A 24,590-nucleotide genomic window follows, 5' to 3' on the forward strand; every position below is an offset into this window, starting at 1 on the left:
TAAAAATAAATATTATCGCCTGAGAGAAATGTTTACTCATTGTTTATTTCAAAATATAACACACAAAAATAGGTCCACCCGTGCGAAGCCGGGGCGGGCCGCTAGTCGTCTATAAGGGAGACTTATTACTTAATTGGCCCATTGGTGGTCGAAATTTAGCAAAGCTTGTTATCATAAATGTGTTATGTGTACGCGTATGAAGGGTAAAATTGTTACACCTTTGATGGGAAATGTACCACAGCAGCGCATCGTTCCAGACGGTTATCCATTTCAAAGTGTTGGAGTAGACTATGCCGGTCACTCATGTGTGCTAGTCGTCAAGGTCGTGGCTGTAGGTTAGTGAAAGTGTATATATATTGCACTATTTGTTTGTTTTACCACCAAAGCTATCCACTTGGAGTTAGTTGGTGACCTCACAAGTAACAATTTTTTACTCGCATTGCGCCGATTTATTGTTCGTAGAGGTAAACCTACCGACCTTTATTCTGATAATGGTACCTCGTTTACTGGGGCTTATTGGGAAATTTCTGAATTTCTGAAAAATAACTGTTATTTATTGAGTGATTCAGAAGCTGCACTACAGCTTCTGAATCCATTCACTTTCATTTTATACCCGCGCACGCGCGGTTTCCGTGGTGTAGCAGTTATCACATCTGCCTAACACGCAGAAGGCCCCCGGTTCGATCCCGGGCGGAAACATTGTATTTTGTTTTAAGAATTTTAATTTTATTATTGAAATAGTTTTAATTATCTTTAATTATTCTGAAATAAACACAAAATGACAAAATTTTGTTATCAAAGTATCAGTGGTAAAAACTAACGCTAACTAACTAACGCCCGTAGAAATATAATAGCAATGTTTTGGAACGACGGTACAATTTTTTCGGGGTGTTGTCCTGGTTGCTTTGTTTAAATTATTTAATCTCTTCAGATCCGATCCTGGATTGGGTAAGTGAAATTTTACACGAATCGTCTCATGTCTGACCTATAAAACTTTTATGAAATTCGGGAAGGAAGAATGCTGAAGGCGGGAATAATTCAACCTATATTGGATCCAGTTACACATCCGATTCCTGGTGAATACGTACCACCATTTGGACCAATCGTCGAAAAATATCCTTTGGTGAAACAACGATCCTAAAATTATTAGCAGAATACCAAATTGCTGTTTGAATCTCACTTCCATCATGGCCACACCGCTGAACATGGTCTTTCAGCCTTTTAACGACCGTGTGTTCTGTCTACTCCGTATTGGGGAATGACGAGATTATATGTTTGTATGCTATTGAGCGACAACAACTGGGACATTTTTAAATAAGTAAAATCTCCCTCACCGTTAGAACATTTATTTATTTTTTTATTTACGCCAATAATACAACGGTAGTAGTACACCGTATGTCTGCTGCTGAAACTAATCCTTTTAATGTGAGCATGCCATTTTAAATTTGAATCTTATGTTATTCGTAAGAAAGTAGTACTATCAACAAAATCTAATCTTTTACTTATACTAATATCCAAATTTTCCTACCGCACATTGGGAAGTCTACTTAATGCATTGTATGTTGCATGTATTTACACCTTAAAAGAAATTTATATTTATTTACAAATAATATTCATAAATTGTACTGTCCCTGCATAGCTTCAACCTGCGGGATAGTTATAATAATTTAAATGAATAGGTTATAGTTGAGATGTAGTTTTTAATGAAGGGGGTCACCAATGCAGGGAATTCTATGGCACCAGGGTTACACTTACGAGAAGCATGAAAATAAAGGCCGGGTAAATTCAAAGACTGATTTATTTATTATAAGAGTTTACACATTACGGACTCAATATCATTAATACATTTAATATTCAAATAAAATCTTTTTATTTATTATTATAGGATACTTCATATCGCTTAATAATAGTCAAAACTTTTGGTTTCACAACATTGGTTGACGTCTGTTAAAGACGGTAAAGCACTCTATAAAAAGTAAAACTTAGATATGGAAATAAACTGGGGATGCTCTTGGGATGAAGTAAAACTGCACTTTGGTTTAACTTTAAATATGCACTGTAATAAACCGCTGAACTTATTGATACAATAATGTTTTTACAATTTGATTTGTACTAGATATTACATTGTAAAAAAAGAATCAAATGCACACTTAAAAATTTTCTTTTTCTTTTTTTGTAACTGGCCAGTTATGACACATTCTGAATAAAATAGAAAAGAGGTTGCACAATACAAATAATATTAAACAACGTCAAATAAATTACTTAAAACTAAGTTTACTGCCGCTTCGAAGTCGTCAGTGCAGAAGAAGCGGTAACAAACTGCACTGCAGCATTTTCTTCAACAACGTCAACTTCACAAATATCCAAACTTGAATAAAATGTGGAAGAGAGAATACATTGTTCAGATTAATATATTTATATGAGATTTTATATATGAAATAAATAATTTCTTTATTTCTGTACCAACTTAGATCAAACATTATTTGTGACCGAGATCTCCTTTTAAGTAAGGAATTGTCTCCTTTTAAGTGTTAGGAGATCCCGCTCTTCAATAACAACAATTATTATATACATGTTTATATATTTCTTCCTTTTTTTAATGGATTACCAATTTTAGACAGATTTATGTACAGAGTGTACTGAATTTTGATTTAGGTTCAAATCAAACTACAATTCATAACGAGGTTCCCCAAGCTCAAGCCACATGTTTTTATCATTCAAGTAATCAACAGTCCTATAATAAGGGTGACCAATCAACATCGAGCTATGGGATCAGCCAGTCGCTCCGCGCAGTACGAGTACGAGCCGCTGAAGATTTTCGCACTGCTTGGGGGGAACTCGTGAACCACGCCCCCCCCCCCCCCCAACTCCCCGCGCACATCGCAGCGTAGGAGGGGGCTCCCACAAGCGGGTTCTCACCAGTGAAAAGGGGACTGAGTAGTCGAGGATTCGCCAGTCGCTTCAAGTGAACAATTCGAAGAGTACGAGCCGATCTTAGTTTCCGCGCTTGGGGGAAGACGTAGCCACGCCCCCCCAACACCCCGCAAACAATATTTGCGTAGGAGAGGATAGCTCCCGGCGGAAACCCCTGCCAGGACTTCGGGACTGATTTGCTCGCATCCCCCTAGTAGCCGGCCTCCCACCAGCGGGTCTCACCGGTGAAAAGGGGTTGGGTAGTCGGCCCCGTTGTTCCTCCGGCTGCTCGGGAGCGACTCCACTCCCGCGCGTCGTCCGGGCTCCGAAATGGAGCCCCCCCCCCGGGAAGGGGTAGGTGCGGGTCCCCCGCACCCCTCCCCCGACACCGCCCTAACGCATACGCCACCAGCGGCGTATGCTACGCCGACGGGCGTTTTTCACGCGCCCGCCGCCGCCGTCTCCGCCGCTGCTGTCGCCGCTGCGCTAACTGCCGCCGATGCCGCCGCCGCGGTCCCCGCCGCCGCAGTTTCGAACACCAACACGGCGACGACGACGACCGCAGCAGCATCTAATGTAACTGCCGCTGTCACCGCCGCCGTCACCACCACCGTCACCGCCGCCACCACCACCGCTGCCGCCACCGCGGCCGACACCGTTGCCGCCGCCGCCGCCGCCACTTCTTCCGCCGCCGCTGCCGCCGCCGCCACCACCTACCCAATTGGGTGGTCCACTTCAAGGAAATAAGCCGCCTTCTGGGACGCTCGCCGGCCGTCGTCGCGCGCGGAAGAGGCGTCCACTTTACACCGAGGGACGGCAACGAGTACCGAGTCGTCCAGCGTTACATGAACACGCTGGACGTGCAATGGCACTCGTACTCGTTGCCATCAGACCGACCGTTGAAGGTGGCCATCCGCGGGCTGCCGCCAGACACTGAGGAGGCCGCATTAAAAGAAGATTTGGAAAAGAAGGGCTATGAGGTGGAGGCCATCAAAGCCATCCGGGGCAGGGGAGATCGCCCTGGATGCGTTTTCTTCACCCTCCTGGCACGGACTCCAAATTGCCAGGAGGTGTACACCGTCAAAGAACTTCTCCACTGGCCAACACTGAAAATTGAGGCGTGGAGGGGCAAACAGGGACCCGCCCAGTGCCACCGGTGTCAATTGTTCCGGCATTCGTCGGTCAATTGCCACCGGTCAATCGTCTGCGTACGCTGCGGCGGGCCCCACAAGGCCACGGAATGCGAGCGGCCCTTGGACCAGCCCGCCACCTGTGCGAACTGCGGAGGACCACACCCGGCAAATCATTCGTCCTGCCCGGTGCTGCGGCGCGAAGCAAGGAACAGACGGGCTGGCCCAGTCGCTCGCAGCGGTACCGCCCCCACGCCCCGAAACACCACAACCGAGGCAGCGGAGGGTTCTTTGATGGCCCCCGCCAACCCACCGACCGCCAGGGGAGCAGAGCTCCCGAAAAAGAAAAGGAAGAAGAAGAAGAAGAAGAATGCCACCGCCGTGAGCTCTGCCCCCGTGGCGGAAGAAGAAGCGGCCGTGCCGACTCCCCCGGCACCGCAACCCACTCCCGCGCCTGCCCCGGCTGCACCGATCCCACCGGAGCACTTTTATGCGCTGGTGCAGTCGGTGCAACAGATGCAGGCACTACTGGCCGCCCTCGTCCCCGCGGCTCCCCTCAGAGGCGTACCCACCCCTAACCTCTAATTATGGATGGTACGTCTCTGAGGATAGTGTATTGGAACGCGGGATCGCTCCGGGGGAAGAAACTACTTCGCGGGGGGCGAAATCTCAGTCGCTGCCAACCGAAAGGAGACCGTGGCTGTCGTGCTCCTCGACAACGAGAAGGCCTTCGACAGAGTATGGCACGAGGGGTTGCTGTACAAACTGTCGAAGAGCTCCACGCCCAAAAGACTGATCAGGATTGTGGCCTCCTTCCTGAACGAGCGGAAGATCAGGGTGGCGGTCGAAGACGCCCTTTCAACGGAGAAACCCGTCCGGGCTGGCGTTCCTCAGGGTAGCTGCCTGAGCCCGGCCTGCTACGCCGCGTACACCGACGACATTCCGGTCGCAGATGGAGCCAAGCTAGCCCTCTACGCCGACGACGCGGCGTACTTCGCGGTATCCATGAGCGCGAAGCACGCCGCCAAGAAAGTCCAAAAAGCGCTAGACGCCCTACCAGATTGGCTCCACAAGTGGAGACTGTCGGTGAACGTGGCGAAAACGCAGGCTCTGATCTCCGGGAACGCCGCCCCACCGCCGCCCCTGATGCTCTTCGGGAAGGACGTGGCGTGGCAGCCACACGTCACGTACCTCGGGGTCAAGATCGACCGTGGTCTTCGCCTGAAGACCTACGTCGACTCAGTGGTGCAAGCAGTGAAGACGGCCAAAGGAAGACTCCGCCCAGTGCTCTCCTCCAGCCTCCCGCTCCCCTCCGGAGCACTCGCGTCCCTGTCCCCAAAAGGATGGATGAAGAAGGACGCGGAGATCCTCGTCCGACTGGTGAAGGGGAACTGGCTGTCGCCGGGGATGGCCCAGTGGATGGCTGTGTACCTGCGCCTCAAAGAAAATGAGGTGCGGGGGGTCGCCCCGTCGGTCGCCGACTTGACGGCGCTGGACTCAGCGAGGCGGGGGGTGATTGCACTCCCCCCCGTCGATATGGGAACGCCGAGGGGGAGGGTGATTACCTCCCTCCTGAAGAGGCCAGCCAGCCAAGCGGAAAACGGAACGGAAACAAGCCGCCGCCGCCCCCTGCAGCGCGCGGCTACAATGGCGTCGGAACGCGGCTCGGAGGCCGCTACTGCCGCCGCCGCTGCCGCCGCCGCCGCCTACGAAGCTAAAATGAAGCCTCCGCCGGCCGGGAGATCGGCGATCCCGAGGTGGCAGTCTCGGGACCCGCGCCGCGCCCAAGCGGGGGCGGACTTCAACCGCGCGCCCGCCCACGCGTCCGCCCAGGCGCCCGCCCAGGCGCCCACACAAGCGGCCGCCCACGCAGCCGCCCCCCTGCCCGCCCAACCAGGCGCCATCATCGACATCGTGGCCCACAGAGGGCTGACCACGCTGCCAACACTGCACGTCTACCCGGACCTGCCGTCAGATCACCGGCCGGTTCTTCTCATCCTCCGGGACCTTCCGGCGAGGGTCTCGCTGCCGAGAACGTCCAAAATCAACTGGGACCGCTACGAGAACGAAATCGAAGGCGACAAGGCCATTGTCGCCTTCAAGAGGGTCTCCACCAGCGAAGAAGTCGAGCTTGCGGCGAGCGCCATCACCCGCAGCATCCAGCACGCTCTCGATGCCGCACGGACGCCCGTGCCGGCCACCGCCAAACCCGAGCCGCTCCCGGCGCACATCACCGCGCTGCTGGAGCGGAAGCGAAGAATGCGGACCGCTCCGCTCACCGCGCCGCTTGGCCAACTACGGCGCCACCTGCGCCCTCTGTCTGGGGCCGCTCTTATGTGATTACCTCCCTCCTGAAGAGGCCAGCCAGCCCGGAGGAAGAGGGCCCGAAGAAAAAGCCGCGCGCCCTCAACATGGGGGAGGAGTCCCGCTCCTCCACGCAGGAGCCGTCGTCGTCGGGATCTATGGCGGACCTGACGATGACGGAAACAAGCCGCCGCCCCCTGCAGCGCGCGGCTACAATGGCGTCGGAGCGCGGCTCGGAGGCCGCTACTGCCGCCGCCGCCGCCGCCGCCGAAGTAACAATGAAGCCTCCGCCGGCCGGGAGATCGGCGATCCCGAGGTGGCAGTCTCGGGACCCGCGCCGCGCCCAAGCGGGGGCGGATTGCAATCGCGCGCCCGCCCACGCGTCCGCCCAGGCGCCCACACAAACGCCCGCCCGCCCGCTCAACCAGGCGCCCGCCCGCCCGCCCGCCCAGGCCCCCACCCAACGCGCGCCGCCTACGCGCACCCTACGTTGTTCGCCGGGTGTGGGCCTCCGCAGTTGGCGCAGGTGGCTGTGTCCTAGAGGCGGCGTGCGGTTCTCCACTTCGTACACACGCCTGGGGCCTGTAGTAGTCGTGACTGTTGTGTAGAAATTGTTGGCATCTATGGCATTGCAGGGACTTCTTTCCCCGCCTTGTCTTGATTTTAATGCCCGTAAACAGGAAGAGCTCTGGCTCCTGACATATTGCTTGGAAGCCAGGAGTCTTTTTTAAGAAGTAGAAGATGCAACTCGGTCGTCCTCGGCACGCAGGCATTTTTGCATTTCCGCAGAATGCGAAAATGTGAGAATGCTGCTTGTGGGAATGGGTTGTGGCCATCTTCAGCGGACTTCTTCGCTACCTGCTGCGACAGGCAAGTCGCTGACCGTGGCGAACACCAAGGCACCCAGGGAGAAACTGCGAGGTGTGCTTGCCTCAAGCCTTGCCCTGAGGACGAAGCTTGTGATCGCACGTGCGTAACTGATAATCAGTCGAAAGATATCTGCGTTATGTTTGCTTACCGTTGATTTGACTTACCTCTGAAACGCCAGATAAAGTCGTCTGACGTTTCAGAGGATGATCTGTAAGGCCGTGCTGGACACTGTGGGGTGGAAGTGTAGCTTTTCCTCTGAGCAAGATCAGGACGATATCACAGCTGAACTAGTAAGATCTCGATCGGGAGAGCCAGTGGTACAACAGCATCAGACCTCTTTCGGTTCTGTCGTCTTTTACCTTCGCAGGATTGGTTCCCGTAGGAACGTGGCCAAGTCGAAAGCAGCGGCTTTTCGGGCAAGCAGACCCACTACTGCCTCTCGCGGATGGGAGGCTCCATTCCGGAGACCGCCCGCCGCGCGACAGCCCGCCAGCAGCGCGCCGATGGCCGCACACAGCATGCACTGCTCCGCGCAGGAGGCCGCAGCCTGCGCGGAGCCGGTTGCTACTATGTCGGAAATGCCGACGCCTGTGACACTTTGCGGGACTTTGCTTACCTCCGGGTGTAGCGTAATAAAGAATTATAACAGACAAAAATATGTAAAAAAAACAATTAATCTACTTAACTTAAATCTATTACAAACATGAATAAATATAGACTTAATAATAATTATTGACAATATTAACACTATTAAAATTTTGAAATAAATAAATAAATTATAAATAGAATTAAAATAAAATCAAAATAACTACAAAATATGATAAAAAAAACCATCTACCTAACTTAAATATATTAGAAACAAAAAATAAACACTAAATAATCATTGACAATATCCTACATTAACAGAATTAAAATTTCATAAACGACACACGGTCTGAGGGGGCTTCAGCAGCTGCTCGAAGAAGATGCAGTCGGGGCTTTTGGTGTTTGCGGTACACCGGGCAAGAAAACGAGTATAAAATATGATAAAAAACAATTAATTATTACCTAACTTAAACCTATAAGAAACAAAAAAAAACATTTACAATATAATACACTATTACAATTTCATAAAAGACACACGAGCATATACAGTGGAGCTCACTCAACTCATAAATGGGCGGCGTGGTCTGGCGGCTTGTGACCAAGTAGACGCAATGAATTCAGCTACCTTAAGGTAGCACAGGGCAGTCCTTGCCCCGTTTCCAGGCGATCCTCCTCACGTCACACAACAGGCATCATCCAGACTCTGCTTCATTTCCTTGAAGTGCAAAGACGCCGAGGTACTGCGTCGAGACGACGGGGCGTGACTCGGAGGGCGGCGACGTTGACGGCCGAGGGCTCATAGAGCGGTCATTAATCGTAGTACCGCTGGTCACTACTGGAAATGTGAGCTGCTGTTCAGGGCTTGTGGCCCTCTTCAGCGACTGTCTTCGCTGCCTGCAACGGCAGGCAGGTCGCAAGCGTGGCCGTGGCGGCCACTAATTCGGGCCGACCTGTCCGCCCTGCCGAACATGTCACCGGCCAGACGCGAGATGAACTCCCATTTGAGGTCCCGCTGGATCGTCGCGGTGTCCCCCGTGCAGAGAAACTCATCGCACGACTGGATAGGGGAGGGCGGTCGTGGCACGACGACGGCGCAATGGCGGCGCCGACGGGGCTTGCCCGGCTCACTCTGGAATCAGTGAAACTACTTGCGGCCGTTTCGCAAACTCGAGCGGGTTACGTAGCTTCGGTGGTTCACTGTGCCCTTACTGGGGAGCAGCGCCCGCAAAAACTTCGTCGAAAGGTCCTTCTTTCTATACTCCTGGATTCGCTCCATGTTCTCTATGTCCTTGAGGTGGGTGGTTTCGCGCGGCGATCTCGTGAGTGGCGCGGAGAGTGGCACGTGCCACGGATGTCAGCGTGCCCCCAACCCAACGCATACATTTTCAATGGTAGCTGTGGTCGGGCCGGTGAGGAAGTCTTCCAAGCGTTTCACTACAACGGCTCATTCCGAAGATGACGAAGTTCCTCATGCAGGATGGGGCTCCCGCGAAGAATGAGTGCGCGGAGTGTCTTCCTGTTGGTCTCCGAGCAATAGCCGCACCACACGCGTGTTATATGTAGGCCTTCGCCCTGGAATCCTGTGGGATTGAAAATTATGATGAAATACGGACAGGAAATACCAACAAAAGTCTTTATTAGCTTAATGTAACGTAACTGTATATTTTTAAGCGACTTAAAAAAAGGAAGAGGTTCTCAATTCGACCGTATTTTATGTAAACTTTCTAAACAGACTTCGAAAATGGAGGAGGTTCTAAATTCTTATGAAACTGTATTTAGTATACCTTACGTTACAGCATGTCGTCGGTATTTATAATCAGATTACAAAAAAATCATTTTGCATTCAATACTGTGTCCGTGTGGTTCTACAGAAATTTTAATGTCTGGTCATAAATGTTGAAGATATTCGAAGAATCACCTCAAAAATTTACAGAATAGGCTCCGCAGTTTAGTTTGTATGTAAATAATGCTACGTACACTCTTGCGGGGTAGACAGAGCCAACAGTCTCGAAAAGACCGAAAGCCCATGCTCAGCTGTATGGCTCCATGATGGAATCAAGGTTCAAATAGTGACAGGTCGCTAGCCCAACGCCTACAAGAGGAGTCCCTAGTTTATATGCCTACCCCTTAATCGCCTTTTTTGACATCCATGGGAAACATGTGGAGTGTTTTTATTCTTAAGCGCTGGAAACCGCACGGCGTAAATAATGGTGTTTATGGAAAAAGCCACATCTCACAACAAGCAGGGATGACAATAACTTATATGTATGCAATTTATTCATCTATCTCAGTGACTAGTAACAACCAGTTCAGTCAGCAGCGTAGGTATTAAGTTAACTTAAAAAAGCTAGGAGAGAGAAATAGAGAAGATCACAACTCACTTAAATGTATTAAAAATAAAATTAACAGTACGTCATACCTACCAAGGCGATAATTAGTGGGTCGCCGCGCGCTAAAATATACCTAAATAGATAAACAGGCCGATCAGATGAGCTCCGTTTTCATCATGCCTGGCCAATACATCACATTTAAAATATATTTCAATACAGCCGGTATTTTTATTTATGTATCAAATAGGTAGCAAACGAACCAGCGGGCTAGGAAATCTCACGAACATTGCGAGCAAACCCGTTACAAAACAAATAAAATAGATTAAAAAAATATTTTAAAACTAGCTGTTCTTCTAGCTTCGTCCGCGGGGAATAGTTATTTTGGGGCATCATTAAAGCCCTCAAGGATGAATAATTTTCCCCGTTTTTTTCACATATTCCATTATTTCTTTGCTCCTTGTAGATAGCCTTCCTCGATAAATGGTCAATTCTATGCAAAAAGAATTTTTCAAATAGAACCAGTAGTTCCCGAATTTAGCGCGTTCTAACAAACAAATAAACAAACTCTTCAGCTTTATAATATTAGTATATTATTATGTAGATAACAGCTAAACGCCGGTACAAGATACTAAGCAGAGATCGGAATAGGTAGATTGATTTTATGTACATTACAGTTAACTACATTGTCCGCGGTTAACATAGGACTACAATTTATTGGAACGAAGTCGGGGGAACAGCTACCACTAATATATTCTTCATCCCCCTTGTAAAATTTCCGGAAAAAATCTTAATAATTTACAAATCCCGCAATCCCGGACGGAGGCATGTCCATATTAATATATACGTTTCAGTTCATTGACCCCAATTCAATCTACAAACACGCCGCTCCAAGGTGCTCGGGCCCATTACTCGCAGGCCATATCATATCTACCTAATCAGGTACATTAAAACACTCATCATATTTTACGTACATACGTATGATGTATTACTTGTCGTGATTATACATTTACTAGAGGCGGCCTGCGACTTCGTCCGCATGGAAACCCTATCGCTCATGAATCATCATCTCAGGATATCCACCATCTCCTAGAAACTTGCCCGATCTTTTATGAGAGCCGAGAAAAATATATAATGATGTGCCATGAAGATAATAAAAAAATAAAACCCAATTACTACTCTTTCCTCTTGGAAAATTTTCGCCATCTTAAATAGGTATTATATCAAAAAACAATCGGGTTAGGTTAGATTCTATCGGGCCACGGACACCACAGGACTTACCTGCACAAATTCACAATCACCGAGGACGACCGTTGTGCTCGTGACGACGAGACTCCTCGGGATGTCCACCGCCTCCTTGAATGACGACCAATCTTCCATAGCAGCCGGGAAAATAGATAATGATGTGCCTTAAACAGAAAATAAAACTATTTAACGTGAACTTGCTGTTCAAATCCGAAGACATATGGCCACGTTCAGCTACGTATATGGCTTAATGATAGAATTGAGATTCAAATAGTGACAGGTTGCAAGCACATCGCCTTTTAAAAAGAATCCCAAGTTTTTAAGCCTATCTCTTAGTCGCCTTTTACGTCATCCATGGGGGTGCCATTGTATAGATGCCGGGAACCACACGGCACATCCGAAGACGCCAAAAAATATTTCATAGAACACATAAATAACATCGTCACACATTTAAAACTGATAAATGGCACCTAAATATACATTCCTTGCTCAAATACCTGTATCAAATAGCAGGTACCTAAAATACATAGACGTACGTACGTAAAATACGTACACTAAAATCTAGAAAACCTAATCTTGAAAAATATTGCAACTTAACACTTAAAAGAAATACGAATCAGGTTGTCCTGCAAAGGTTGCGGGGTTCACACGGGAGTCGCTTGGTGTATAAACATGACTCACCCAATCCAGGATCCACGGTCAAGGGCTTCTCTCCAGAGAGGTGAGGTTGTAACCAGGACCCCGGGCTCCTGCTGATAATTTGTCGTTATAAACAAAAGGGTGGGTACTTACATTGCAAAATTACCAGCATGTCAGCTCGGCGATAACACCATTGAAGTACAAATTAATACCTGCAATTCAAACTACTTATTAATTTATGAACTATTATTATAGACGTCATTACATTACTCATAAATAAAGTAATTACCGCTGCCAAAGCGAAATAAGTGAGGGATGATTAGCGTTTTATCGGATTATATGCGCGCGACGAAAGATGCTAAACCAACAAATAATGACCATATATTGCAACTCAGGAGTCAGTGTTGCCAACTCGGATTTTAAAAAGGACGTAGACCAAATTGAAAATTACGTAAAAATACATAGTAAAATTTCCATATGAGAAATACGTACTTTTTTCTAATTGAAATGAAGGCAGTAGGGTAGGTAAAAGTGAATAAAACGACAATTCATAAGACCCTAAAAGTTGCAGACTGTCAGCAGATAGATATAACTGGTTAAAGATATCTCCGCTAACAAAAATAATAATAAATAAATATTCCAGTAACCAGATAGTTTTTACATTATCTACATTCTACATGTGAAACCACCACTTACAGATAATTTTAAAAAGTTTGCTACTTTTACGGTCAACGATTTATTTAAATTATTCAATTTTTATTAATTAAATTTATACATATATTTATTAAAAAGTTTAATGTATTCCTGCGTAGGCTCGCGGTTTATTTTGCCTTGTTTAAGCCACTTTTTGTGATAAGTAAGATTGTTAGCGTTTGGGTGGAAAGTAGGTATGTTTCTTATGTTAGTTTTCATCAAATTGATCGCAGAAAACAGAAGCTCGACATTTGCACTACTAAGTGGCAATGTTAATAAATTTTGCACAAATTGGGCCAATAAAGGAAACATTTGAGGTGAATCGGCTTTTCTTATTATTGTAACATGACGCCAAAACTCATCGGCTTTGATGAGCTGATCCTCTTCAAATGAAAGATTCTGTCTAATTTGTTTGACATAATCCTGAAAATAAATTATTACTTGAAAACTAAGTAAGACACAGACTCAACTCTTAAATAAAATATTTGAAGTTAACGGCACGGCAGTGCCGCCGCCAAGTCAAGCAAAAAAAGCGGCACGGCCGTAGATTAATACATACATACATACATAAAATCACGCCTCTTTCCCGGAGGGGTAGGCAGAGACTACCTCTTTCCACTTGCCACGATCCCTGCATACTTCCTTTGCTACATCCACATTCATAACTCTCTTCATGCAAGCTCGGCGGTTTCGGGTACTTTTGACCTGACCCTTTACCAGGACGTCCCACCCCGACCTTTCCCTCCAAACTCTCCATGTATATCTGCTTAGTCAACCTGTTTTCATTCATCCTCTCCACATGACCGAACCATCTCAACATACCCTTTTCTATTCCTGTAACTACATCTTCTTTCACATCACAACATTCCCTTATCACGCTGTTCCTTATCCGATCACTCAATTTCACACCCAACATACTCCTTAACGCTCTCATTTCCACTGATTTATTCTGCTTTCGTGCTTCTTTTGCCATACCCAACTTTCACTCCCATACATTAATGTCGGGACCAACCCGCCCCTATGCACAGCCAGTCGAGCCCTTTTATGTTCCCCGCGTTCACTCTCCTTTCAATATCACTATCACACTTGCCATCTGATGTAAACTTTGATCCTAGATATACAAACTCTTTCACTTGCTCAACTTTTTCTCCTCCAATCAAAATATTACATGCTGTCATTTCTTTCTCCATTTTAAAAACCAGTGTTTTAGTTTTACTTACGTTAACTTTCATTCCTTTCTCTTTTAAAGCTTCATGAATACAGTTTACCATCTCCTGTAACTCCTCCGCTGATGACGCCAGTATAACCTGATCGTCGGCATAGAGCAGACATTTGACGAGTAACTCATTCATCCTTAATCTGTAGATTAACTTGGCATTATATGGATCTCACTACTTTTTACGGTAGAAAGACTGAGCTGCGAGACTTGGTTTTTACAGGATGTTTTTGATGGCATTATTATTACCTGGAAACATTTGCCCTAAATGAGCTATATACGCATAGGTTACAAACGGATAAAGCAATTTCAATTTAGTTTTTTTTTATTTAAGGTGACTTACTCGCGAGTATTCTTAAGGTGCGTACAGATTTTGTCACATAACTTGTTAAACAACAAAGTTATTACGTTAGTGGATCTAAGAATATTTCAGTTACGTGGACACATTTATTTTATAAAATATGTTAAGTATTTACATAGTTATTTATTTTCATGTTTGATGAAAATCGGTTGAGCCGTTTAAAAGCTTTGGGAGTAGTGTTTTAGCGCGGTCGCTCCTTCATCATAGTCGTTATTTGTCCTGCTGTCATTCTAATCAAGTCATATTTCAAAATGTAACAATTAACTCCCTAAATTTGGGAACAGAATCCCTGAGCTGGCAACCCTGACACGTAGCGCAACGTGGAGAGTTAGGCGCGGACCGCGACGACGACTCAGATTTTATGAACTACCTACATGTTATTTATATTTCTAGTAAATTATTAAACAAGTTGTGGGTATTATTAAGTCGTTACAAAAAGCAGCTATGCGTTCTAAATGCCTGCCGGAACCTGCATAACTTTGCATTTATTGAAGACAAAAATACACTGCAGTCACTTTTGGCAGTTGGCTCTGTCTACCCCGTAAGGGATATAGACGTGACTATATGTAGATATGTAACAGAGCTAGTAAAATAAACTCTTAAAATAGCTATCAGGCCCTTAGTTCAATCGAATATTATGTACACGTCTTTTTATAGTTAATCAATATCAATATTTTTTTGTTGTTCCCTGAACTTAACGACTCCCACTCTTTCCCATGGATGTCGTAAAAGACGATTAAGGGATAAGTAGGTTAATAAACTTGAATTCTTTTAGGCAATGGGCCAGCAAGCTGCCATTATTTGAATCTCAATTTCATCATTAAGTCTGATAGACCCCTGTTAGGAGGTTACGTGATTATTTTTGTTATGTATATGTTTGTGCTAGGTAGTTAAGGGATATATTGTTGCACGTAGAACTTAAAGTACATAGGTACTCAGCGGGGATATACCACTTCTCACAATTTACCTTAGTATTTAAGCTGTACATAAATTTTAGTAATGCATCAAATAATTCCCATATTATATAACCGGACTTTGTGGTGGCGACATCTATATGGTGGCGCATATATATAACCTCCGAAACAACATTGTCGGACCCCAGCGGAGTGCCTGGTCTTTCTCGTCTTCCGACTATACAGTCGTCCCCGGAAAGAGGCGGGACAATTCCATCAATCGGTAATCAATCGTGTCTCCGCTGACATCTCAACGGAATTCATCCGTGAGTAGCTTACGGCGCAGTCCTCTCCCCCGTCCAGGAAGTCCTCCAGATTTTAAGGGGAAAAACCCACGGGATATACACCTTACGATACTTACGATATATTTCACGTCCTAGGCCTTTTTGGATTTTTTTGATATATTTACTTTTTCTTTTATTTGATCAAAATATTTTATTCTTGGTCTCCCTCTTCCTCTTTTTCCATTTATTTTTCCTTCTACTATTGTTGTAAAAACTTAGTTACACAATATTAAAATTAAATTTCAATTAATTTTATTAGTCTTTATAGTGAAAATTTTGCGCAATGAAAATGCTTTATTGTTGCTCACTTGGGTGAAAATATTAATATTCAATTTAAAAAAGCGCCATCTATTGTAAAAAGGCTGTTTAGTCCGCGCGATTACACTTCCATCTACAAGAGACCATAGGTTTTTCGCAAATTCCACAAGAAGTCTTTATGTCATTTATGAAAAGTACTCTATGTCCTTCTCCAGACATCTTTCAAGAAGAGAGACGCCTGTAGAAACGGCAGGGAAGTGCTCCAACAGTGACAGTGAGTTCGGGAATCGCTGAGCCCGCTCGATTCACGCTATCTCGCCGGGTCTTGCTACAGATACAGTGACAGCATAATCAGCACTACATACTGGTAGTAAGCGTGTGCGTCTACAGTCCCGCACAGTAACAATGACTCCTCCAGTTCTTTCACGAAAATTTCCCTCGGGAACAGTAAATAACTACTTTGTACTTTGAAGTATGCACCATGTATTTAATTATTGCAGTATTAATTTAATCTTAAAATAGGTACTTAACTACCTACATGCAAAGATTCAATATTGGTTTAGCGGATAAAGCATGAAGAGATACCTAACTAACAAACTAAAGAACTGAGTAGGAGGTAATATAGGTATATTTCCTAATAAAAGAATGTAAATATGTTCTACACTCAGTAAGTATCCTATTATTAACTGATATATCTGCCTACGTTATTTATTAAAATAATTACATACGTAGTACCTATCTGAACTTGGTAGGTATTACTTCACTGTGATTAAATCATCCCTATCATTGATTGTGAGCTTAAACACCGACTAACTAAGGTTTATTTTATGTGAGTGCTTAAAAATGAAACAAATACTTTTCATAAAAATGATTATTAATAAACAAATTACATAGCTCGCTCGTAAATAAGAGATCAATGTTACATGCTTCCGCCGCTACGCTTCGCTGACCACGCAACCACTGCTGCAGAAAAGAGGACATCAAACACGTCAGTTGTTCTCAGCGGCGGCGTCATGTACCTACTTACTTACGAGTACAATAAGCTTCTCGGTCTTCATTGGGCTGCAGGTGGCAAGGGGCGAACTATCCCAGTGTTTCTCGCCATGGGTTGAAGCTGCATAAATCTGGTGAATTTAAATAAATCCGGCTCGCTTCCATTTTGTGCGGCATGGTACTCGGCCCACTGTCGTTTCAAAGTCGGTGTAAGCTTCTCCCAAAGCGACGTGACGATATCCGCATTGTAGAGATAGCGAATGCAGTCCAGTGCTTGTAATGAGGCGACAGTATTTTGTACCACGGCGGCGAATGTGCATACGTCCCCCGGCGTGTCGTTGAGATTCGGCAGGGCCAGCATCTTGTCTATTTCAATGGAGGCGACGTCGCCAGGCCGTGCGAAGCGTAATTCTAAGAGTTTCATAACACTATCCGGGTCGGCCGGGGCGATGAGCAGTCCATACACCGCATCCTGAGCTTCTCCCCTGAGACTTCGACGCAGGCGCAACATGTTCTCAGCCGCGTGGTAGTAAGGTTTGGTTTCGTTGTACATCGCACGGAAGATGAACCAATCTCGAGCTGCACCGGTGAACACGGGCAGTTCATAGTACTTCGGAGGCAGTGATATGTTACTCGGCTCGACGACGGCTGTTGCTAAACCTTTAATCGGGGTATTGGCCGCGGAAGGCTGAGCGACGAGGCTGGGCAGGCAGGACAAGGCGGTGGCTGCGGGTTCGTGCTGAGGCGTCGGCGCTTGCTGCGCTGGCTCGGGCGTCCATATGTCGGGTCCCGCAGTTGCAGGATCGGGTTCTGACGGCGTGGAGACGGTAGCGGACACTGGCTCTGCACGCTGCACTGGAGAGGAGACAATCGAAACGTCCTCCATGGTGGGCGTCGGGAGCAGTTCGGGTCCCGGCGGGGGCGGGGCGACACCTTCGGCCGGCGCCGGCGACTCCAGCAGGGCCGGTTCCGCTGCTATGGTAACAGCGTGTCTGCAGTGAGATTGCAAAAAGGTATCCAAATCTATCCCAGCGAAGCGAGCTTTCGCTTGTGCAACGGTAAATTTAGCGAGGTCCAGACGTGCTTTATTGAGGCGGTGGGTTTTGGACTTCCTTGATGGCTTGTTAATTTTTCGGTTAGGCGTTCCTGGTGAGAACAGCGCTTTAGGGATCGTGTCGGTTAAAGACATGGTTGCAGTTGGCGTCGATGAGGTAGTGTTGCCCGTGGAATCGGTGTCTGGCATTGTGCTGCTCGCTCGTCACGGCTCCGAGTGGCAAGGATCAGCTTATGCGGACGGCTGGCTGTAGGCTAGCACGCGCGATGACTGGATTGGTGATAAAAGTCCTGACCCCGTCCAGTGACTGCTTTTAGGGGTAGTGTAATAAAATTTCGACGGTTAACACTTCTTAAAACTCACTGAATTATTAGATAGTTACTTCGTTATTTACATTATTAGGTACTTGTCAAAGTGAAAAATAATAAATACTGGCTGGTTTGACCTATCCACCTGTTCACCGTAGAACAACTCGTATTAAACTGTTTTCTTCAATTTGATTTGATTCTAACCATCTCTCTCTACTTTCGCAATACACGCGTCCTTTTCTTTCTGCCGTCGTAGCGCCAGTGACCAGTAGCGCCAACCAATCGCACGGGGGCACGGACGAATTTAGTTTGTCAAACGGTAATGTCGACATATTATTCGACATTACCGTTTGCCAAAAAAAACAACGCAGGACTGCCATAGCAAAGTAGTAACATTTTAATAATGCTTTAATCCCAAATGAACATAAATGACAAAGAAAAAATATTACTTGAAAGACAACTGATATTACCTCGCATGGTGTAGAATTCTTTTATTAAGTATGCTTTTAGAAATGCTAGTCTTCTTTCTAGTACTATGAACACATCAACAGATGGCGGTTTCAACAACCAAGACACCAACGAATTTCAATTCCATACATACATATGATCACATCTATATCCCTTGTGGGGTAGGCAGAGCCAACAGTCTTGAAAAGACTGATTGGCCACGTTCAGTTATTTGACTTAATGCTAGAATTGAGATTCAAATAGCGACAGGTTACTAGTCCATCGCCTAAAAAAGTATTTCCCAAGTTTGTAAGCCTATCCCTTTGTCGCCTTTTACGACATCCATGGGAAAGAGATGGAGAGATTCTATCTCATTAAAGAGCATCGCACGGCACCGTTATATGAATTTAATTAATTTTTATTTATGTATCACAAACTGTAAGGCAAGTCACACATAATTTTCCACTTCCTTTTCTCAGGGGATAGTTCTTTAAGTCAGGTTTATATTTTTTTGTTGTCTAGTTGTATTGATATTAGCTTAAATGCCAATATCTAGCACAAAATAAAGTTAAAGTTCCATATAAACTTTCATCTCCTATTCCCAGGAGAAAGCTTAGGTGGTAAGTCATATTTTCCCCTTTTTTTTTCTATTGATTCTGTTTCTGTAGTAATATTAGCTTACATACTTACCAAATTTCAGCTTTCTAGGACTTCGGGAAGCATCCTAGAATTTTAATGATCATCAGTGACTCAGTGACGAAATTCGCGATTTTTAAACCCTAATAAAATCTAAAATATATAATAGATACGATATTAAAACATTGGATTTTTTATCATTTTACATTCAATCTTAATTTTTAATACTTATTATCATCCAAACTAAAAGTTGTCGGTGTTGACATAATTGTTTGCTACTCGCCAATAGATGGCGCTAATTTGTACTGCGGCTGCAAAGCAACACAAATTAGCGCCATCTATTATCAGCCTTGTAATAGGACCCCATGCACTATGGCTTATTGACGAACATTCATAGCACATCATTCTTCCCTCTATCTGTGAGGTGCCCTAAGTGTTAAAAAGAAAGAAGAGAAAGAAAGTAAGAATCATCTTTATTTGATGCCAGAGGTAAATACATTGTCTACACATACATATGGTCACTTGGTCACGTCTATGTCCCTTGCGGGGTAGACAGTTAGTTTGTAAGCCTATCCCTTAGTCGCCTTTTACGACATCCATGGGAAAGAGATGGAGTGGCCCTATTATTTTTTTGTATTGGTGCCGGGAACCACACGACATTGTTTATAAACTGTTCATTACAATTGTTAATTACATGAAAAGATATGAAATGTAAACTTTTCAAATTAGAGATTAAGGAAAGCGTTATTGTTTATGAATTCGTAATTAAAAAGCGTTGAATAATATAATCTTTTATTTTTGTGAATATGTTCTTATTAATCATAATATCAGACGTTTTACAAGTAAAGAGAATATAAATATATGTGGTTCTTTAAAAGAGAGGACTAAATAAAACTTGGATCTTTGTAATGAACTCGGAAATCTTTAATAATTGAACTTTCAAACCATCTTTTTTAACTACATAATTTGACAGACAATACTCAACATATTTTCAAATTCTATTGTCATTATGCTTTTTTTTTATAATTGTATACATATCAATGAGGTCGCACTGAACATACCGCCCGCCACCTCGTTGCAGGTCCTTCTACTACGGCCCGCCATGATGGGATGCCTCAAATATCAAAAACATTTTTAAACAAAACTTAAAATAAATACTAATTGCTTTAAACGCAATAAACAATTGAACTTGTGCATTTGTTTTTGAACTAGAATATACGAGCACTAACTTAAAACTTAATTATATAGGTGCAACATAACACAAAGTTAACAAAACCATGAACTTCTTATTTTCATATTTAAATTAAAACAAACAAACAAAAGCCAACTAACTTCGTACACTGCGCTACAGGCGCTCCAGGTGGGCCTCTCAAAATGCCTTCCTCTACTATCTCGCTCATCACATCTGCTCCGAGAAGCAAATTGCCTGTGTACTTCGAGCACCGGGAGGTTCTTAGCTTTAAGATCCTGGAGGATGAAGTCCTCCGAGATCTCGCACGGGACATTGCGGATGACGACGCGGAGATGGCGTTCGTCTTCCAGGGCATACGTGTGGTAAGCGACGTTACGCTCTCCCAGGAACTTCTGGGGAGCTGTGGTCTTCTTCAGTCGGGATCTTAATCAGGATCCCGTGGCCGATGTTGGTGGCTGATGAGAAGCGGATATTACGCTCGTTGCAAGCGGCCGAGACCATCGTCCACTTGCTCTCATCCTGGAGGATAAGAGGAGGGGGGACTCGGGAGCGGCTGCCATTGTCGGGCTTTGGAGTGGGTTTGGAGGGCCTAGCCTCACCAGAAGGCTTGTCGGCTTTGGTCGGAGGGAGGGCCTTGTCTTTGGACCTCTTTTGGCGTTTATTGCCAACAGTGATGAATTCTTCATCGGCCGATGAAGAGGGAGAGGCGGGGGAGAGGGTGGTAGTCTCCATGGGAGTACCCATGGCGATACCTGCGGATGATTCCGGCTCCGTAGGAACAAACACCTCCATGGCAGTCAATGCCGAAGGGGATTCCGGATTCCTCCGAAGCTTGGGGTTTGGCTTTTTTAGCCGAAGCGCCGATTAATATCGGCAAATAAGGGCTCAGCCATGGTTGCTCGAGCCTGGCGAAAGGCAGAACTTCGATAAGTGAACATTGGAGGACAGGTAGTCCGATAGGACATCCCTGAACGTCTCGATGATCTGCTCCGGGATTACGTCGGGGTCGGGGGGGTTTATCCATAGCGAGGAGGGGTCGCGAGTTAGGTTCTGCCTGCTGCCTGATCTGAAATAAAATAATAAAATAAAATAATTTAAAATATGGCTGCTCTCTTGGTACACTATTGCTCGTTCGTTTTACAATACGAAAATATCACATAAAAATAAAAAGTTAAGAAATTTAAGCCGCTTTTGACTTTTAAGTATCCAACATATGACTTCGTGAAAATAGGAATTTCAGGGGAACACTATACGCATACGAATAAGTGCGCTTATGCACCCTGAAAAATCCCCTTATCGCCCTGAAAAGGACGGTTGAGGTGCACGGGCTACTCCCGAAGGTGCGCCGTCCTAAAAAGGATACACTCCGTGAGATAGGACTTTCCTGGAAACAATAGTGCACAAGTGCACTTTGTTCCCTAAAAAGGGTACACTCCGTGTTACAGGACTTTGCGCAAGAGCTGTGTGCGCGGCTACGCTCACAATTCCCCGAATAATCCCCGAGAGATTCTGATCGTTATGAATTTCAGAGTCAATCACCACAGGGCGAGTGTATCCCGAATCCGAACGGACAGATCGTGCTCCTCAAGTCTATCCTTGACGGTCTCCACCAGCTTATTGAGTTCGGCTTTTAGGGTTGGGCAGCGAGTGCTCATCCACAGCCTCCGCATTCTTCGCTTCCGCTCCAGCAGCGCGGTGATGTGCGCCGGGAGCGGCTCGGGTTCGGCGGTGGCCGGCACTTGAGTCCGTGCGGCGTCGAGAGCGTGCTGGATGCTGCGGGCGATGGCACTCGCCGCAAGCTCGACCTCCTCGCTGGTGGAGACCCGCTTGAAGGCGACACTGGCCTTGTCGCCCTCTATGTCGTCTTCATAGGTCGTCCAGTTTATCTTCGATGTTCTCCTCGGCAGCGTGACCTTCGCCGGAAGGTCCCGGAGGATGAGAAGAACCGGCCGGTGATCTGACGGCAGGTCCGGGTAGACGTGCAGTGTTGGCAGCGCGGTCAGCCCACTGTGGGCCACGATGTCAATAATGTCGGAGCCTCCCACTGTGTCGGTGTGGGTGGGTTCGTCCGGCCCCAACTGCTCAAAGTCGTGGTCCACAGCGGCCTGAAGAAGGCGTCTTCCGCTTTGGTTGACCCTCGTGGAGTTCCAGGCTGTGTGCTTGGCGTTGAAGTCGCCAGCCACAAGCGTTGGCGTGGTGGTGTTCATGAGGGACCAGAGTGGTGGTGGGAGTGGACACGTACGTGGCAAACAGCCGCAGCTCGCGGCCGGCGACGCTGACGAGCACGCCGAGGGCGTACATCGTCTGGAACCCCACGTGGGGGATGGGCTGGTGGATGACGTTGCGCTTCACCAACACTGCAAGTCCCCGGTAGGCATGTCCAGTGACCGGGCTCTTCGCATCCTTCCGGTAGGCGATGTAATAGGGGATGATGAATCTCTGGTCATCCCGCAGGTGAGTCTCGCTGACGAGGAGAACATCGATGTGCTGCTCCCGGAGGAAGTTGGCCAGCAAGTGTTTCTTCCTCCGGAGCGATCCCGCGTTCCAGAACACTATCCTCAGAGACGTACCATCCATAATTAGAGGTTAGGGGTGGGTACGCCTCTGAGGGGGGCCGCGGGGACGAGGGCGGCCAGCAGTGCCTGCATCTGCTGCAGCGCGTGGAACTGCTCCGGTGGAATCGGCGCAGCCGGGGCAGGCGCGGGAACGGGTTGCGGTGCCGGGGAAGTCGGCACGACTGTAGCCGCTTCTTCTTCCGCCATGGGGGCACTGTTCCCCGTTGTACTCCCTTCCGTTGCGGAAGCGGGCGGGCTGCTTGGGCGGGCGCCTGGCTGGACGGGCGCCTGGTTGGGCGGGCGGGCGGCTGCGTGGGCGGCCGCTTGAGAAGGCGGGCAAGCAGACGCATGGGCGGGCGCGAGGGCGGGCGTCTGGTCGGACGCTCGATTTGATGCCGCCCCCGCTAGGGCGCGGCGCGGGTCCCGAGATTGCCATCTCGGGATCGCGGATTTCCCGGCCGGCGGAGGCTTCATGGCGGCGGCGGCCTCCGAGCCGCGGACTGATGCCATCGTCGCGGCGCGCTTGAGTGGGCGATCCAGGGCGTCGGCCCTCGTCAGGTCCGTTGTTGTTGAGACGATGGCTCGGCTGTCGACGAGCAGGACTCCTCCCCCATCCAAATGTCGAGGGCTCGGGGCTTCTTAGCCGTTTCTGGGATATCACCCGTGGGGCTCCTTGACCGCTTGAGGAGGGAGGAGATCACTCTCCTCCTAGGTGTTCCCATGTCGACTGGCGGGAGGGTAATCATCCCCCGCCTGGCGATGTCCAGTGCCGCGAGGTCGTCCACCGATGGGGCAACACCCCGCACCTCGTTCTCCTTGAGGCGCAGGTAAATTGCCATCCACTGTGCCATCCCCGGAGACAGCCAATCGCCTTGCACAAGGCGGCCATCCCTTCGGGGACAGACTCGCAAGGGGCGCGGGTGTGGATGCGGCGGCGAGGGCGGCGGTTTTGACTGCCGCGGAGACGGCAGTGGCGGCAAGAGCGGCGCGTGAAGAACGCCCGTCGGCGCAGCATACGCCGCTGGTGCCGTTTGCATGTAGGCGATGTCGGGGGAGGGGTAGGGGGGACCCACACCTTCCCCCTCCCGGGGGGCGGGCTCCATTCCGGAGCCCGGACGACCCGCGGGAGTGGAGTCGCTCCCGAGCAGCCGAAGGAACGACGGAGCCGACTACTTAACCCCTTTCCACCGGTGAGTTATCCCCTCCACGCAACACGCACAGCACGGGGGGGTGCGTGGCAGACGTGTTCCCCCCAAACAGTGCGGAATCTTCCGATGCGGCTCGTGCTCGATGCGCGGAACGACTGGCAGTTCGAAGAAGAGAGACTCGAAGATGTAGCCGGGGCTCCCTTGGCGCGTAAGAATAAAGCGCTTTGGGGGGGCGGTGAGCCGCGGGGCGGCCTGTAGAAGGGGGCGCACACTACTGCGTTCTGCGACAAAAATGCCCTTGGTCCACTTAATCTATAACTTAATCCCTTAACACTCGCAAGACCTTTTTTGTACCACAATTAATTTGAAGTTTGGTGTTTTATGGTACACCGGGCAAGACAACAAGTATAAAATATGATAAAAAAACAATTAATCTACCTAACTTAAATCTATTAGAAACAAAAAAAAACATTTACAAT

General features: G+C 47.3%; 1 protein-coding gene, 1 long non-coding RNA gene and 1 other non-coding gene across 3 annotated transcripts; 2 read left to right on the forward strand and 1 right to left on the reverse strand.

Moving 5' to 3' along the window:
• Window positions 1–626: 626 nt before the first annotated feature.
• On the forward strand, window positions 627–699 carry Trnav-aac (transfer RNA valine (anticodon AAC)). The gene has a single exon. It is a non-coding gene; the product is annotated as a tRNA-Val (tRNA).
• Window positions 700–3,243: 2,544 nt separating this feature from the next.
• On the forward strand, window positions 3,244–3,660 carry LOC132903544 (ice-structuring protein 4-like). Its single transcript, XM_060952110.1, has one exon. It carries the CDS (start codon window positions 3,244–3,246, stop codon window positions 3,658–3,660), a length of 417 nt encoding a protein of 138 aa, XP_060808093.1.
• Window positions 3,661–9,000: 5,340 nt separating this feature from the next.
• On the reverse strand, window positions 9,001–12,371 carry LOC132903690 (uncharacterized). The gene is made up of 4 exons (XR_009657469.1): window positions 12,303–12,371; window positions 12,167–12,225; window positions 11,411–11,538; window positions 9,001–9,382 (listed from the first exon to the last, which is right to left on the reverse strand). It is a non-coding gene; the product is annotated as an uncharacterized LOC132903690 (long non-coding RNA).
• Window positions 12,372–24,590: the final 12,219 nt, after the last annotated feature.

This window comes from Amyelois transitella, chromosome 28, assembly GCF_032362555.1.
Source record: "Amyelois transitella isolate CPQ chromosome 28, ilAmyTran1.1, whole genome shotgun sequence".
In the NCBI taxonomy this organism is placed as follows: domain Eukaryota; kingdom Metazoa; phylum Arthropoda; class Insecta; order Lepidoptera; family Pyralidae; genus Amyelois; species Amyelois transitella.